Genomic DNA, 15,093 nt, shown 5'->3' on the forward strand with positions numbered 1-15,093 from the left:
GCCTACTTACTCTCACTCATAATTGTAGTACGCAGACGCGCTGTGATCTGCTGTCCATGGCCGTTGATGAAGCTGGTTAGAGCTATGTCGAATACGATGATTTCCTGTGAGCTGGTTGTTCTTTCCACCTTGAGGAAGTTGTCAGTTCCCGCAAGCTACATTTCAATTTCAGAGGTGCGAAACGAAGAGTGTATGAGACTATGATCGATGCAGTACTCAACCGTAGAACCTGTCCGTGCCGACGCCTGCGAAGAATCGTGATTACATATGTTCAGATTAGTGCGAGATTCTGCGACGTCTGGGAAACCTTTTACAGCCACAATATCCAAATTGATTCCCCTTAAATCAATGGGAACTCAATTCAAGAAGGTCTCAATTCATCGCAACGCTAATTTTCGCTGCAGGAATAAGTGCGAGACCCGGGTACTCATGCTTCGCCTGTTAAGAAAAGCCTCTTCACAGGTTAAATAATTCTGCGGTGGGTGCGTCCTTGGGCATCTTGCGGCTCGGACATCCAACACACCTGCAACTCACTCCATTTGCCCACAGCAATTTTAATCTGACAACACTTCATTGCTTAGCCAATGCCCAGCCAAGCCCGCTCGGAGGCCACGGACTACCGAGCAACTCCTCCCGCCGGATACCATCTCCACTTTTCACACATCTTTAGTGAGGATGGAAAAACCGGCCCGCTTGGCAGGGAATCTCGCGTCTCGGCTTTCGGACTCGACGATGGAAGACGCCTTTATCACTGTCGAGCGCTACTTCAATTTTTCGGGTCACGTGCGGCTCCGCCAAGGCACGGAGGGAAACGGAGAATATGCCAGCTTGTGAACTCCGTCCCCAGGCTAAGGACCCATGTCAACAGAGCCAAAATTTCATGCTAGTTGTTTTCTTCGTGAATGACATCCTTTGTGACCAGAAACTCATCAAAAAGTCGCTTCCGACGTAAGATACCACGATGGCTTCAATCTTCACCCGGGCAAGGTTACTTGCCTTCTCCAAGTTCGCCGCCGCCACAGCCGTTGTAGTCCCAACGGGTTTCTACCTGTGGACCCGCCAATGCTCCCTCGACGAGTCGTTCGCGCCGGCGACGGACAGCCTCTTTCAGCACCCGTTCCTGAAGAAGGTGAATCCGGACAACAACGGCGGGTTCCACGACTGTTTCGTCCGCGAGGTGGCTTTTGAGAATGTCCGTCCTGGGTTGTTGGAAGACGCATTAGGCGGGGGATCGAAGCTGGTGGAGACGTACGCGGCGGGTGTTTGGGGACGGTACGGTGAGTTAGAGAATGACAGAAACTGACAAGACGTAATGCTAAGTTGATTTAGCTTTTACCGTGCAGAGGAAACTGATGGACAAGGCGAGGAGGAACGAATCTAACGCGGGTGACGTTTGGGAGAAGGAGGAATTGCTGAAGAGCACTTACCCAATCGGTACGTCTAATGCTTCAACCTTATATATCAGACCTGCTGACCATGGCAGGTACGATATTGGCGGACGACTTCATCGTCATCGACAAGTCGTCCAACACCCTCATGTTCCGTGGCGGTGTGTCGCCCAGAGAGGAGGGCCCGCGCGAGATGGACACGTTCATCACGCTCGTCACGGAACTTGATCCCCATGAGCAGGTCGTCAGGTTCAAGATCAAGTCGATAATGATTGACCGAGTCAGCAATGGCAAGGGAGCCCTGATGGGGGTTGTAGTCCCTTTGCATCAGCAGTATGCGAAGCTATTGCTGACGGCGGGCGTGGACCACTGTGTTGCGTGATACCCGAGGATGATGTCGGACCATCTCCTCTCTTGAAATTTTGTGCTGGATATTGTACTATAGTATAAAAAATTAGATTAGACATAGAACACTGCCATTTATTGCTGTAGAAGTTCCACGTTTCAGGGTTCCAACTTGCAAAGCCTATGACGATGGAAACGAGCTTCACTGGACATCGGCAATGAATTTGGAAACCACAAACTTCGCGGGACCACCCGTAAACGCCTCCGTACCCAGCTGGAACACTGAAAACCGTCAGTTCTCTCAAAAGTCTCACTCATAGTGCACTACTTACCGAGCATGTATTGGTTATGAGCCGGAAACCGATGCTCCGCAACCAAATAATCAAAGAACCGCTTCACATCCGCACGGAAGCTCTGAATCGGCCCGCCCACCGGCAAAAAGCTAAACACTTTCATCTTCCCACCATGATTATACCCAAAGTGCACCTCCCACCGATGACCCTCAATCTCCACCTGCGCAATCGGCGTCTTGAACTCGCTGATGGGCCACACGCCGCCCAGCCTCGCCAACCTACACCACCATCCCGTCAGCCGGCTCCCTCCAACGCACATTCACCACTTACCAGATCATAACCTCGTACTCTCCGCTACTATTCGCATGCTCCACATCCGGATCCGTGAAAATGTCAAACGCTACGTTGGCGCGGACGTCCCACGTGCTATACCGCCACTCCACCTCCGTCGGCAGCGCGGCAACCTCGCTCACCAGCCGGCGCCGGAACTGCCGCGCGCCGTACACGTACGACTTGACGCTGTTCTCGCCGCCGCGCCACTCCCAGTCCGTGGACCACGCGATTCCCACGGAACCCGTGGGGCTTGGCGCCGTGGGGCCGTCGTAGTGCGTGCGCTGCGAGCCCGAGGTCGCGGCGGCGCTGCCCCATGTGTTATTGTTCAGCTCGTACCCGTTGGCGGCGTGGTAGCCCCATTTCTTCTCGAGGGTGACGATGTGCGTTGGGGTGTCGGGCATGTCTGGCGGCGGGTGAGGGTGGTGAGATGTGTGTTCTTGAGTTGGTGGTGTGAGGATGAGAGGAGAGAGAGCTGGTGGGGTGAGGGGAAGGTGGACGATGACGGGCGTGGATACAAGGAGCTGCTGTCGTGGGCTGCAATCCTGATTTGGAGGGATGTGTAGGGGTGGGAAGTCACGAAGCTTATCAAGGGGTCCGGAGCCGCAGGAGACTCCACTGAGATGCGTTAGCTTCAGTTGGAAGCCAAGAACTCCCTCGGCTCTTCGGCCGGTTAGCTGACGTCAAGGGGTGCCGGAATGCGAAATCCGCAAAAGTAGAGCAAGTTCTACGACATATCGTGTTTAACTGAGAATTAGATTTTCAGTGATTCGCGGGCCACCATCTCTCAAAATAGAACCTTGAACTCGTCTTTTACGCGTCCGACTGTCGAGATCTGTCGTCAAGGTGAACAGGGAACAGTTCACGGCGCAGGGGGAAGCAGCAAACTACGATTACATCAAGCCCGGCACTGTGGCATTGAATGACTGCCAGATTATCTCCTACTCCAAATCTTTTGCAAAGATTCGACTCTCTGATGAGACATGCTGGGTAGTCATCTGGGTTTCTTCAAAGTCCTAGTTTGCTCCTGTCCCAAGGTAGAAGAAGCGCCATCATCCATAGTCGTTCCTCGATAACGAGAATGAATAGTCACAGTAACAATGCCCTTCGACTAGCTGCGTCGCCAACAAGCACTTTGGACAAATTAAGGGATCCTACTGACAAATGTCATCAATAGCTTACATCTTCCTTCGGCTCGGCGCAAATGGCTCGGCTGATAGGCACTATCACGATGCAACGACGATCTCATATACAAATGATATCAGAAAGACAACGACAGAAACAGCCGCCTCGATCATGGAAGCTGTATAAGCACCAACGGACGACAAGGAATATAGGGGTGGAGACAGCATTTGGCGTCGATGAGAAAGAGACTTTCTCGAACGCCTAAACTGAAAATTACCTGTACCTTGTGTAGTCCCGCAAGAGAAGGTCGAAAGCTTGCACTAAAATATCATATTGGGCAACAAGCTCCATTCTTTTCGACTGTGTCCGTCTTAAGATGAGTGATACCATTGATTGTCCATCCGGTAGACTGCCTCAAACGTGCAGCAGCTTCGACGGGCGGTTGACAAGTGTTCAAGGCAAATCAAAATCCCGTTGAAAGAAGCTGATTGCATTATTGTCCGAGACCGTTGGTATCAATCTTAGTCTCAAGCTAATCTAAACGGCCCAGAAAGGTTCCAGAAGAAACCAAAGGTGTCAACGCCATCATGTACCCCACCCCAGCAGTGAGCTGAAAACGCTCACCATGTCAATTTGACGAACAACAAGTCACCGCTTAGAGCCGAAAGAGTTGTCTTCCACCTCGCAGGCATGATCGAAACAGTCAAGGGAACCTCTAGGCTCCGCATACACGCTGCAGTGCAAAAGGTAACCCAAACGGGTTGCATCGACACAGGAAAGCTTTGATCAGCCTCCAGTTACGTGGTCTTAGACCAAACTGCCACAATCGTTTGAAAATTTCTTCCGCAGTGAAGGTGTGAGAAACCAGTCCCAGAAACTAAATCTCGAGCTACAGCGTGTCAACCTTGCGAGGACGTTAGGGATGGTACGGTACGTCTTGATCCGAAACAGCTGAGCCCGTTTTTACACAAGAATGGCAATTTGAAGACAGGTCAGGTAACACATTCACTACAACATTGTCTATTCTACGTCATGCACAGGCAGGTAAGCAAACCCAAACAGATGTGGCTGCAGCGTCTGTAGCGGCCAAAAAGCCATGCTTTTGCACATGAGGCCATTTTCTGGGACGCCACCACATCGAGCCTGGGAATAATGCGTAATCTGGCTCCAAATGCACCGCCCATGTATGGAGTCTGGTAAAGATCCAAGCCAAAGGTGGTCAGACGTGCCCGCCTCTTCAAGCCCGCAGACCCTTCTGAGTCCTATTACTGCCAATCACCCAGCAAGGACGGGCCACCATCATCAGATTCTCCTAAATGCCATCGCGCATCCACTTACAGGCCGCGATTCAAGTCACGTTTGCAAAGGGCGACTGGACTTACTCCTCGGAACCGAAGAAAAAAGACCATTGAAGCCAAACAGAAGCGCGTATGAAACTACCATCACCGCTCCAGCCTCGAAGTTCTGGATGCGATCAGCACGAAACATTAGTGGCAAGAAGCAAGAATAGGTCCTTACATTGACGAGGTTGACGAGTGTTCCACCGCGAGAAACGAAGCTCTCCTCGAGATCAGAAAATCGGCTCAGGGCTGGGACGACTTTGTATTGCTACCTTGGCTGTTAACAAAAATTGCGGCACTTACTGGGACTGACTTTCTAGCGCAAGACAAAAGAAACAAAAATAAAACGAAATCAACAGACAAATGGGAGAAAGCACTCCGGGAGAAGATGGGACACAAATTCTTCCCACCGTAATGTCGTCCAAATTTGCGCCTCCAGAAATCCACCCATCATGCGAAGTCGCGAAGAATTGAGGGGCTGACCGTCCGATCGGGTGGCTGACGATGTCGCATCCACTTCCTGTCTGACTTCCTTTCCCCAAAGATTGCCCGCATGCTCTTGCTTTGTTGGCACAAACACAAGTAGATCAGCGGTACTTCGCAGTCCGAGCTCCTGTCCCACCCATTGCTCACAAAGCCCAGTCGTCGTCCGAGTCCGAACTTTCGTCCCACCTCGCGAGCCACTCGTCGAAACCACTTCTTCTTGGCAGAGGATTCTCGTCAGGACGCAGGACGTCCTCCCGCAAACAGTCGGCCCAACTGGGGAGAGGCGGAACGGTCTCCCAGACAAGCGGGTCGTGCGCGAACCAGTCCTCGTTCCACTCCTGCTCGCCGCGGCCGCGACGCTCCTCGACGATCCGCTCCACGTCCCACGGCACGCCCACGTCAAAGTTGCAACGCACGACCGACTTCTTCTCCGCAACGTCTCTCATGGCCCGCGGGAACCCTTCGTACATATATCCAAGGTCGGACTCGGCGGGTCTGAAGTAGGAGGACCATCGCCACGGGTGTTCTCCGTTCCTCTCTATCCACGTCCGGGCCGGGAGGTAGCCGCGCCGGCGGGACTCGTCCCTGGCGAGCTGCCACGCCACGTCCCGCTGGACGACGGTCTGGAATATCTCCTCGCACAGCTGCGGTGCCGGGCCGCCGTCGAGAAGAAGGGAAAACGCGCCGTGGGGCATGCCGTGGTGCTCCAGGACCAACGCCTCCATAATCCACGTGGCTACGTTTCGAGAAACCTGGTTTGACCTCAGCTTTGGGTCTGGTACCCATTCCGGATCGACCCTAGAGTCGGGGTCTCCGGATAACCAATCTGGGCGAAAGACGTTACCCCACAAGCTGCATCTCCGTTCAATCCGTAGCAGAGGGTTCTCCTTGCAGAACGGAATGAGGCCTTGAACATGGCATGCCGGTTGCGATACGGCTTCTCGGTCCTCGTTCAGAATTATGTTACGTAGATGCGCCCGGTTGTGATATGGTAAGGAATCCAGGAAATAGATAGCAGACGCGGCGGCGGAGAACCTGTATTTTGAGCGGTCATCTGACCTTGGAAGATGGATTTCGAAGTCCTCATCATCGGGCGAAGGAACTGGCCACCCGTTGTACGACATGATTTGTGCAATATCGTCGTCCGTAGGGATAATCCAGGGCTCAATGGAGCAAGCAGCAAGGCCGTGATAATCAGGCGCATACCTCCGACCACGCGATTCCTGGATGGCGAAGTCCTGGCTCATTGCCTCGTTGAATTGCTCAACATAGTAGCGACACGCAAGCCGAAGGGCGAGTCTTACGAATTCCCTGTACAGCGAGGGTGCCTGGCCGTAATTCGAATCCGGAGGCGCCACGAGGTCCGTGTTCGGGTTTCCGCCCCTCAAATGCTCCACGATAGGCATGAAAACCGGGTAGGCGTTTTTGAGTGCATCGTACACTGGGCCTTGGAGGCAGCTGCCAACGTTCCTCATCATGTTGAATATGTTGCAGTCCACGTCCTTGCTCCTGAAAGCTTGGAGTCTTTCACCGCGCTGGCGGAACTCGTCAGAATAGAAGGTCGAGAAAGCCACCGTGTTGACGCGCAAGGCCAAACCGCCGTGAAGCATTTCCTTCGCAACAGCCCGGCAGGTGACAACGAGAGCCATGTCAATGGATTTTCCGTCGGCTTGCGTAAGCCTGCACTTGGCCTCACCCCGGAGCTTGCCCGTGAAAAGCGCCTCAGCATCGCAGATATACCCGCCATCGACGAGCAAATAGGCGCGATAGATCATTTGTCGCAATTCCAAAGGGAGTTGCAGGAGGTTGAAACGACAATCCATCTTGAGGTAAGGCCAGCTGTGATAAAGGCGTGCATGAGTGGTGTTTCTGGGGGGAAAGACAAGACAGAAGCTTGGATGAAACCGGAATGGCGGAGTGGGGAGGGGCAGGGTAGGTATTTATGCCAAACCAAGTTCAGCCACACAGGTCACCAGCCAGCAAGGTTCCCACTGACACTGACCACCGCCACAGCGTACAAGCGCCACAGAATCAGCTCCTTCATCACCACCGTCGCCACGACCATTGCCACCGCTCCTTTTCTGTCAACCAAACAAGTCAGATAAGCATCGCGCTTACAACGGATTCATATATGGGGCAAAAAGATTGATGTGGAGTATCACATTTATAGCCGAGGTACAATATACAGCAAGGTGCAGATATGGAAAAGGACCAAGCAACCCTAATAGATATAACCTAAGGTGTGAACACAGAAGTACTATACTCAGTACTAGAAGACACAGAGGTCTCGAGAGAGACGAAGACGAGGTAAACAAGGTACGAATAACTTTTCCTCTGCCTGTACGTCAGTTAACATCGCACCCAATGGAGAGAACAGGGACCAGGACTTACCATGGCAGCCTCGGCCACCAAGGTTACAGGAACCTTGCCTTATATAAGGAGAGCAGCAGTGAGGTAAGTAGCCAGTACTCTGCATCCATCAAATAACATAATGGCAGACCAACAACTTAACAACTTCAACAACTAGAAAATAATTAGACACTGTCGTATTCAGATAGATGAAATAGCGCGCTTACCAACTTCGACCCAGAGGGCGCCGTGTATGCCGACCCTCGAGCGGCTGCTCGAGGTATGCGAAGGCTACGGTTGGGAAGAGTGCAAGGGTTCCTTGCAGGCACCACTAGGCTCAGCAACAGGGATACCATCGCTGTGAGAAATCAATATCAGCTACATCAAAAGACACAATCATCTGATCCAGTGAGGTACTCACCCATATTCATCTTCGGTGCCCGCCTCCAGAAGCAGGCTGGATTGCGGCTAACAGACTCAGAGACGCAAGCTCTATACCGCGCCTACAGGAGCTGTCGACAGGGGGGGCTGGATCAGACGGATTGGAATCTCGCCACGATTCTCCAGGGCCTTCAGCATGTTAGACAGCACCATGAGTTGTAGAGTCCAGTGTACTCACGATGAATATGCTGCCTACAGAGCCGCTCTGCTGAGGGCCTTGTCGATCGCTCAGATCGCGTAAGGAGGGCAGGATGACTATGCTCACAAGAAGTTAGCGACGAGGCATTCATACAAGATTGAAAAATGAAGAGGAAACATGAGTGCATGTGCGGATGAACAAAGGATGCCAGACGTAGTGCAAGACAGCGGTCGGAGGTGACAGTAGAAGGTGGGCGACGAATACGGCGTGTCTGAACGGTTGACAACGGTGTCGGATGAGGCCGGTTGATGGAGTGGTAGCTGTCACCATTACGGCAGTCTGTAGAGATGCCGCTGTGAAAGCACCAAACGTAGTGCACGCCTCACGGCACTGGTTGACGGAGATGGCAGACGAAGGTGGTGGTGGTGGTGGTGGTGGTGATGGTGGCAGTGGACAAAAGTCGTGGAAGGTGGCGGAAGACTGTGTCGAATGAGGACGGCGGATAAGGTTCGACGAAGATGGTGGTTGAGGATGGCAGACGAAGGTGGTGGACGAAGGTGGTGGACGAGGATGAAGGCCAAGGATGGCAGATGAGAGTGAACGTGGTGGTCGACAAAGATGGCGGAAGGTGTTGGATGAGGATGGCGATCGAAGATGGTCGACAAAGTTGGTAGGCCGAGGTGTTGGACCAGGATGGCAGGTGGAGGTAGATGGTGGTCGACAAATACGGCGGGCGAAGGCGGAAAACGGCGAGCGAAACGGCAGACGACATCCAGAAAAGAAGCAGCGCAAGAAAGGAAAAGAGCGTGCAAGAAATAGAAAGGAGAGCAGCATACTCACAGAGTTGAGGGATAAAGCAGTGTACCAAGACCTACATCGTCAGCAAGCGCATCGTCAACTGGCGTAGAAACTTACCAATACAAGAAATTCAAACAAATGACAGGCCACTCACACCCCAGGGTGGGGGGAGGGTTACAGGGAAACATGGTGCTCATTGTCCTATCTGAAAAGGCATATCATACACGACGATGCCTCGTCCCAGACGAAAATGGAAAAGCCCTGGTCCTGATCGGAAGATGTTCCTTCGTCCACGAGAACTGCTCAAGCTCAAAGTGCTTCAACGCCCATGCCGAAACCGGCCCCGCGCACTGCGTGAGGAGATACCTCAGCTTCAGCCGCCGCAGATCATCGTCGCATTTGCCATAGTCCGCGGGTAACAGTTCCCTCCTCTGCCGCTCCAGGCTCACACAGTCGAATAAGACATGCTCCACCGTGTGCTCGCCCTCGCCACAGGGACACATGTTGGTCTCAGCTTTCTGCAAGAATGTGGTTAGCAATGCAACCGAAGGGGGGATTTGGGGCTCACTCACGTTAATGGAGTACAGATTCGAGTTGAGCCCATTGTGGCCAGTCCTCATGTGGATGAGGATGGTTGACTGAGCTCTGGTCTTGCCCATGTGAATGCTCATAATGTTGGTGCACCATTCTCCCATGTAAGTCACCGCCTCGTAACCGCATGTTCGAGGCGCTTTGAGAGCATGCTCTTCAGCGAACTCTGCCCAGAGATAGGCGCTCCTGAGAAGACCCTGTTGGCGAAGGTACTGATTGAACCATCCTGCGACGTTTCGCCCCAGACGAACGGAACGTTCCAGCCCGTAGTGTTGCACAATCTCATCACGAACGAGCCCAGCCTGTTGATATGCCACCCAATATGGATGTAGATCAAAGCACGCAAAGGACCGCATGCGGTGAAAGGGACGGCGCGCAACCTTCAGCATCCTCTCCCCCTCCAGAGTGTTGGTGTTGCGGACTCGATGGGCCATGGCGATCCGGTGGAGCGCGACTTCTATCGGCTCGATGTTGAGTTCCTTCTGCAGGACCATGACTGGTGTTTGGTTGTAGGCACCAGAGATGTTCACAAGGCATTCGCGCTGAAGCCGATCCAGGCGCGCGATGAGCTTCTTTGTGATTCGGAATTGCTGACCCTTGCCATCGGCGAGAACGAACCAGCAAGCACAGGCGTAGGTGATGATGGGTCGCACGCTCGTGATGTACAGCCTTCGCATATCGATGAGGTTAGGACCCATGACGGAGCTAGAGATCCGCTTCAGAAAACCCAGCTTCTTCTTCACTTTGGACTCAAGCTTCAAAGCCAAATAGTTAGTCTCTGACAATTGTAACGATTGAGAAGCGATGGGTCACTTACGTTGGCAATGTGGGCATCCCACTTCAACGCCGGATCCACCATGACGCCAAGAATTCGAAGGTGCTTCGGAGCCTCTGGGTCGACTGAGTTGTTGATGACGTGTTTGACAGTCAGACCAGAAATCTTAGGGCACAAGTCGCATTTCTCATTACGAGTGAAGTGCATCACCTTGTACTTCCCAGGATCGAACCGAATGCCATTGGGAGTTGCCCACTCCATAACCTGCTCGTGATACATCTCGAGAATTTCGCAGTTCTCCTTAAATGTCCTGGATGTGACAAGGATATAAGAGTCGTCGACGTAGGAAAAGGCGAAGACGTTGAGATCGGGATGGAGCCGCTCGAAATTCTCTAGCATCGGGGCGGAGAAGAAGACGAAGAGGATGGGAGACAGGGGGCTGCCTTGAGGAATTCCAGTGTTAACGAAAAATTCTTCTGAGACATAGCCGGGAAACCGGAGCATTGTCCTCCTGTCAGAAAGGAAGGACCAAATGAAATTGACAATCCAATCGGGCTTGCCCTTACGTACCAGGATCCGAAGGAGTTCGGGACGATTGACGTGGTCGTAGGCGCCTGATATGTCGAGACTGAGGAGTGTCGACCTCCACTTCTTCCTGTTCCTGGTCTTGACGCAAAAGCCTCTGTAGACCGGGGACAAAAGAGACTCAATGCACTTGGTGGTGCAGCGTCCAGGAAACCCAAATTGCATCCGGGGGATGAGTCTGTGCTTCACAGCAAGCTCCTGAATCCGCTTCGCAACAACCCTCTCCAGGAGCTTCCCAAGGCACGAAAGCAACGCAACAGGACGCCAACTCTTAGGAAGAGAAAAGTCCGTCCTGTCGGGCTTCCGTAGCACGACAGTTATCGACCGCTTGAATTCATCTGGGTGGTATTCCAACCGGAGACACGCGTTCATGATACGGGTCAAGTGATTGTGAAAGACGCCTGGACACTTCTTGAAGACGTCGACAGCAACCTGATCAGGGCCGCATGCCTTGCCAGTGGGTGCGGCCTCTAGAGCCCACTTGAGGTCGCCTTGACGAAGATGTTGTGGAGAAAAATGCTGTGGTCTGGAAGGGTCTTCGACCGGCCGTTCCAAGGGAGAAGGGTTTGTGCTCGTCGCCGGGCCCCAGACAGTCTCTCTGAAGCATGCTGCATTTTCCGCATCCGACTCGCACAACGTTCCGTCGGGGTTCTGCAAGGGTGGCGAGTGAGCAGGCTCTGTCTTGGTTGCCCAACGAACACCTTGCTTGAGGGTGTTAAACACATCCAATCCTTTTCAAGTGTCCGCAATGTGCTCTCGAAAGCCCTTGCGATTTTGAGTCCGGATGGCATACTCGACACCTCGGCGGAGAGCTTCGTACCGACGCACCGTCTTCTTGTATCCTCTGTCCCTTGGGCATAGGCGTGACAGTGCACGAGCAGCTTTGCGCTCTAGTGCCATGTCACGTTGCATGGCTGAAGTCACAGTGCGTTTTACTGTGTTTGGGCGAAAAGGATTTCGTTTGACGGTTGGGACGCAGTCCGCGATGGCGGCGGAGAGTAAACGCAGAAGCCTGGCGATGTGACGGTCGATATCAGCCTGAGTGTTGAGAGGTGGGTTGCCGAGAAGCTTGAGGTACCGAGGAATGGTGTAAGCGAGGGTTTGCTCTGAGACCTTTCTCCAGAGGTAGCGAATGCTGTCATCCCGATGAGGGCCCCCATGCAGCACGACAAGCAAGGGGCGATGATCCCTCTGAAAGTCTCTGTGGTCCAACACCTCGCTACGCTTGAAGAACGAGTGAGCGCTCTTGCCAAGACAGATGACATCGATTGTCGTATTGGCATCGCCACCGTAGTAAGTAGGGACACCACGGGGCCCAACATTGATCATCTCGGCCGCGTCCAGTCGTTGTCTGGCCTTCTTACCGGAGGAATTCTGCTCCGTCTTCTCGCCGCCCCAAAGTGGGTCGTGAGCGTTAATGTCCCCGCAGAAAATGACACCGTCTTCGAAAGGGATCTCGTCAAAGTTCGCCCTCTCTAGGTGATTGTAGAGATTCAAGATGGTTCTTGGGCCGTAATCCGTCTCGAGAACCGCAGTAGCCAGGAGGCCCTTGTTCGCGCCCTCGTCCCAGAAGGCCCTCCAGTTGGCCAGTGGTATCGAGGTGCGAACCAAGAAGGCGACGTATCGCAGCTCCATGATCTCCTTGGGTCGGCCTTTGTCGTCCAAAACAGGCTGGCCATCCTCGCCCTTTTCGATGACTCGGTCCGAGTGATAGGCGAGATTATAGCCGGACAGACGCATTGATGGAAGAGATTGCGGAACATCCTGTAGAGAAATGATGTCGGCAGGGTGGACAGCCTCAAGCTGATCTTGAACAAGGCGCTTGAGCCGGAGGCGACTGTGCATGACGTTCATGGTCATGACGAACAAGTCCTCGTCCTTGGGCTCTTCCTCGATGCCTTTCTCTCTGGCGAGGCGACGCTTCTGTCGGGCTGTTAGAATTGCTTCGAAAGTATTGCGATTTGCAGTCGGGTAGTCTTACCTTCCGCCGCTGCTCATAGCGAACCTGGGAATGAGGTCTCTTCTGTGGCCGAGGGAGGATCCATGTCGATAAGATGTCGGGCCCTATATCGGGAGCTCGGGCCTGACGCGACGTTACCTGCGAAATCATCGTGTCAGTAGGCATAGCAAGCTACGTTTCCAGCATGACTTACAAAGTTTTGCAGTTCCCGCGTGGTGGCCGGTGGGCATGCCGGAATCCTCGTCATCTTAGAGTTCGTTGGCTGTGTACTTCGCAGAGGTTGAGAAAAAGGCTTGCGAAGAAGAGATGTTGACGACAAAAATATATTGGCGAGGAAAGCGCGCTGGGAAAGAAGCCAGTAAGGTGGATGGGCGATATTGACGAGGCAGGCGCTAGCGGAGGAAGGCGTCGGCGAGGCAATTGTGCCTACCTAGTAAAATAGAATGCTCTCAAGTGACCTTCCAAAATGGAAAGAGAGATCGAAGACAATGGGGGCAGTGACCCAGGAGGAAGCCAAGCGGGCAAGAGAAGTAGGCCAAGAAATGATGAGATGAATAATGATATGATCCTAAAGTCTTGAATGAAGAGAGCGTATGCAGTCCAGAGGGATAATTGCAATAGAGAAGAAAGAATGATCACAAGACGAGGTTACCAAAGAGCGAGTGCAAAAAACGCACGACACAGATTTTGGTAGATGGTTGGCGATGTTGTGGCGGAAAAGAACGGATCCGTTTGATCTCTTATGTTCACCAACGGTGACTCGACACGCACGCAATGAGGCCACGTCGTGACAAAGTCAGTGAAGGCGGTTCTCGATGCCCTCGCCGTCGGACCTTCGCTCCAAACCGGATGGCATGACATCCTCCCACGTATGACTTGGGAGCTAAGGATGCTGCGGACAGGGGTCTGCGTACCAAGCCACCCTTAGCAAGCACGCGATATGTCATGATTCATGTGCGTTTGTATCGCCAACTCCCAGATTGTACCGACATGTATCGCAGTCACTCGGGCTGCTTTCATGGACGGGATTTCCTCGAATAGGAACCCCGAGTGTGCGATCTTGCAGCTTGGGAAGACGCACTGAGAATCGCTAGATTTTGGCCCTGCTGAGCCCCCTCCAAGATGAGCCTGTTTCGGAGGCTTGCTAGCTTAGATGTCGACTATTCCGAGACCGTGGGGTCGGAGCTGGTTCCACTTTTCCCGCTCGTGATGCGGTCTCACGACCCCAGGCGGGGGAGTGGAAACTTGGAGGGGGGGGGGGAGACCCAGTGGAATGGAACCATACCGCGTAACAATTCGCGCACAACATCTGGAGAGTAGATCGGCAAAAGGCGTATCGTGCGGACGGACCATGAGGGATTAACTCACACCCCCTGCTGGTCGTATTGGTGGAGGCACACGGAACAGGAGGGTTGGGTTACATTCACTAGGGCTAAGCGCAGCCTCACGTGCGTTTCGGCAATCTTTTTTCAGGATTGCCGATATCCACCACAGACAGCTGCTGCTCCACGACGCTGCGGGCCGAGTCTACCCTCTCCGACTTTCGGAGACGGACAAGTCCGTTTCTCTGAGCATCGCCACAACGCTAATTGCAAAAGAGGGGCAGACTCGTTCAGTTAGTTTCAGTCTTGAATCGTCTCATGATGGACGCGTTCGTGTATCTTCATCTTTGTTTACTTTTGTCTCTTTTCTGTCTGTTCTGTTCGATTTTGGCCTTTTGCGCCAGTTTAATGATGATTGTGTTGTTATTGTTTAGTGGGATGCTACGATTCTCAGACGCGTCTCCGTCTGCCTGACTTGAGTCTTTGCCGATTGTGATGTCCTCTCTAAGCCGTCAATGATGAACCTGCTCTGTTGCTTTAATACTGCTACACATTCCATAAGATGCTTCCATTCAAGCCAACACAATCACGCCTTCATCCGACATCTTTGCAACTCTTGCAACCCGTGTTGAACACTTTCTTGTTCCGGTCGTTTTGTTCACTCTATTATCCTCGTTTGTTTCAGTGAGGCCACTCAACTGTTTCTCTCATGTTGTCATTTGAGGCTCTTTGACCTTCCTCTTTGATATTCTTTTCATTGCTTGCAGCCACTTGGTACTTGACGCCTTGGTACATGACAACTGGTTTTCACCATTTGGAGTTCAAT

The 15,093-nt window shown here is 52.9% G+C and overlaps 4 protein-coding genes and 1 pseudogene across 5 annotated transcripts; 1 reads left to right on the forward strand and 4 right to left on the reverse strand.

The window, feature by feature from the left end:
• Nucleotides 1-961: 961 nt before the first annotated feature.
• Nucleotides 962-1,770, forward strand: GCG54_00010010 (uncharacterized protein; the record flags this gene model as incomplete). Its single annotated transcript, XM_045409944.1, has 3 exons — nt 962-1,277; nt 1,330-1,434; nt 1,484-1,770. 3 exons carry the CDS (start codon nt 962-964, stop codon nt 1,768-1,770), a joined length of 708 nt encoding a protein of 235 aa, XP_045258979.1.
• Nucleotides 1,771-1,935: 165 nt separating this feature from the next.
• GCG54_00010011 (Endoglucanase cel12B) lies at nt 1,936-2,892 on the reverse strand (the record flags this gene model as incomplete). The annotated part of the gene is made up of 3 exons (XM_045409945.1): nt 1,936-2,015; nt 2,066-2,304; nt 2,357-2,892. Coding segments are annotated over 3 exons (855 nt in total), but the record flags the coding sequence as incomplete, so codon positions are not given.
• Nucleotides 2,893-5,450: 2,558 nt separating this feature from the next.
• GCG54_00010012 (uncharacterized protein) lies at nt 5,451-7,130 on the reverse strand (the record flags this gene model as incomplete). The annotated part of the gene is made up of 1 exon (XM_045409946.1): nt 5,451-7,130. The coding sequence occupies one exon, from the start codon at nt 7,128-7,130 to the stop codon at nt 5,451-5,453; it is 1,680 nt and encodes a 559-aa protein (XP_045258981.1).
• A 412-nt stretch (nt 7,131-7,542) lies between these two features.
• GCG54_00010013 lies at nt 7,543-9,222 on the reverse strand (annotated as a pseudogene). The gene is made up of 8 exons: nt 9,152-9,222; nt 8,623-9,107; nt 8,390-8,589; nt 8,276-8,352; nt 8,078-8,226; nt 7,884-8,014; nt 7,699-7,731; nt 7,543-7,641 (listed from the first exon to the last, which is right to left on the reverse strand). Coding segments are annotated over exons 1-8 (1,245 nt in total).
• Nucleotides 9,223-9,252: 30 nt separating this feature from the next.
• Nucleotides 9,253-13,192, reverse strand: GCG54_00010014 (Retrovirus-related Pol polyprotein; the record flags this gene model as incomplete). Its single annotated transcript, XM_045409947.1, has 7 exons — nt 9,253-9,552; nt 9,607-10,380; nt 10,443-10,790; nt 10,884-11,716; nt 11,786-12,908; nt 12,967-13,083; nt 13,139-13,192. The coding sequence occupies 7 exons, from the start codon at nt 13,190-13,192 to the stop codon at nt 9,253-9,255; spliced, it is 3,549 nt and encodes a 1,182-aa protein (XP_045258982.1).
• Between the last annotated feature and the right edge of the window lie 1,901 nt (nt 13,193-15,093).

The sequence above is a fragment of the Colletotrichum gloeosporioides genome, assembly GCF_011800055.1.
Source record: "Colletotrichum gloeosporioides strain Lc1 chromosome Unknown consensus_82, whole genome shotgun sequence".
In the NCBI taxonomy this organism is placed as follows: domain Eukaryota; kingdom Fungi; phylum Ascomycota; class Sordariomycetes; order Glomerellales; family Glomerellaceae; genus Colletotrichum; species Colletotrichum gloeosporioides.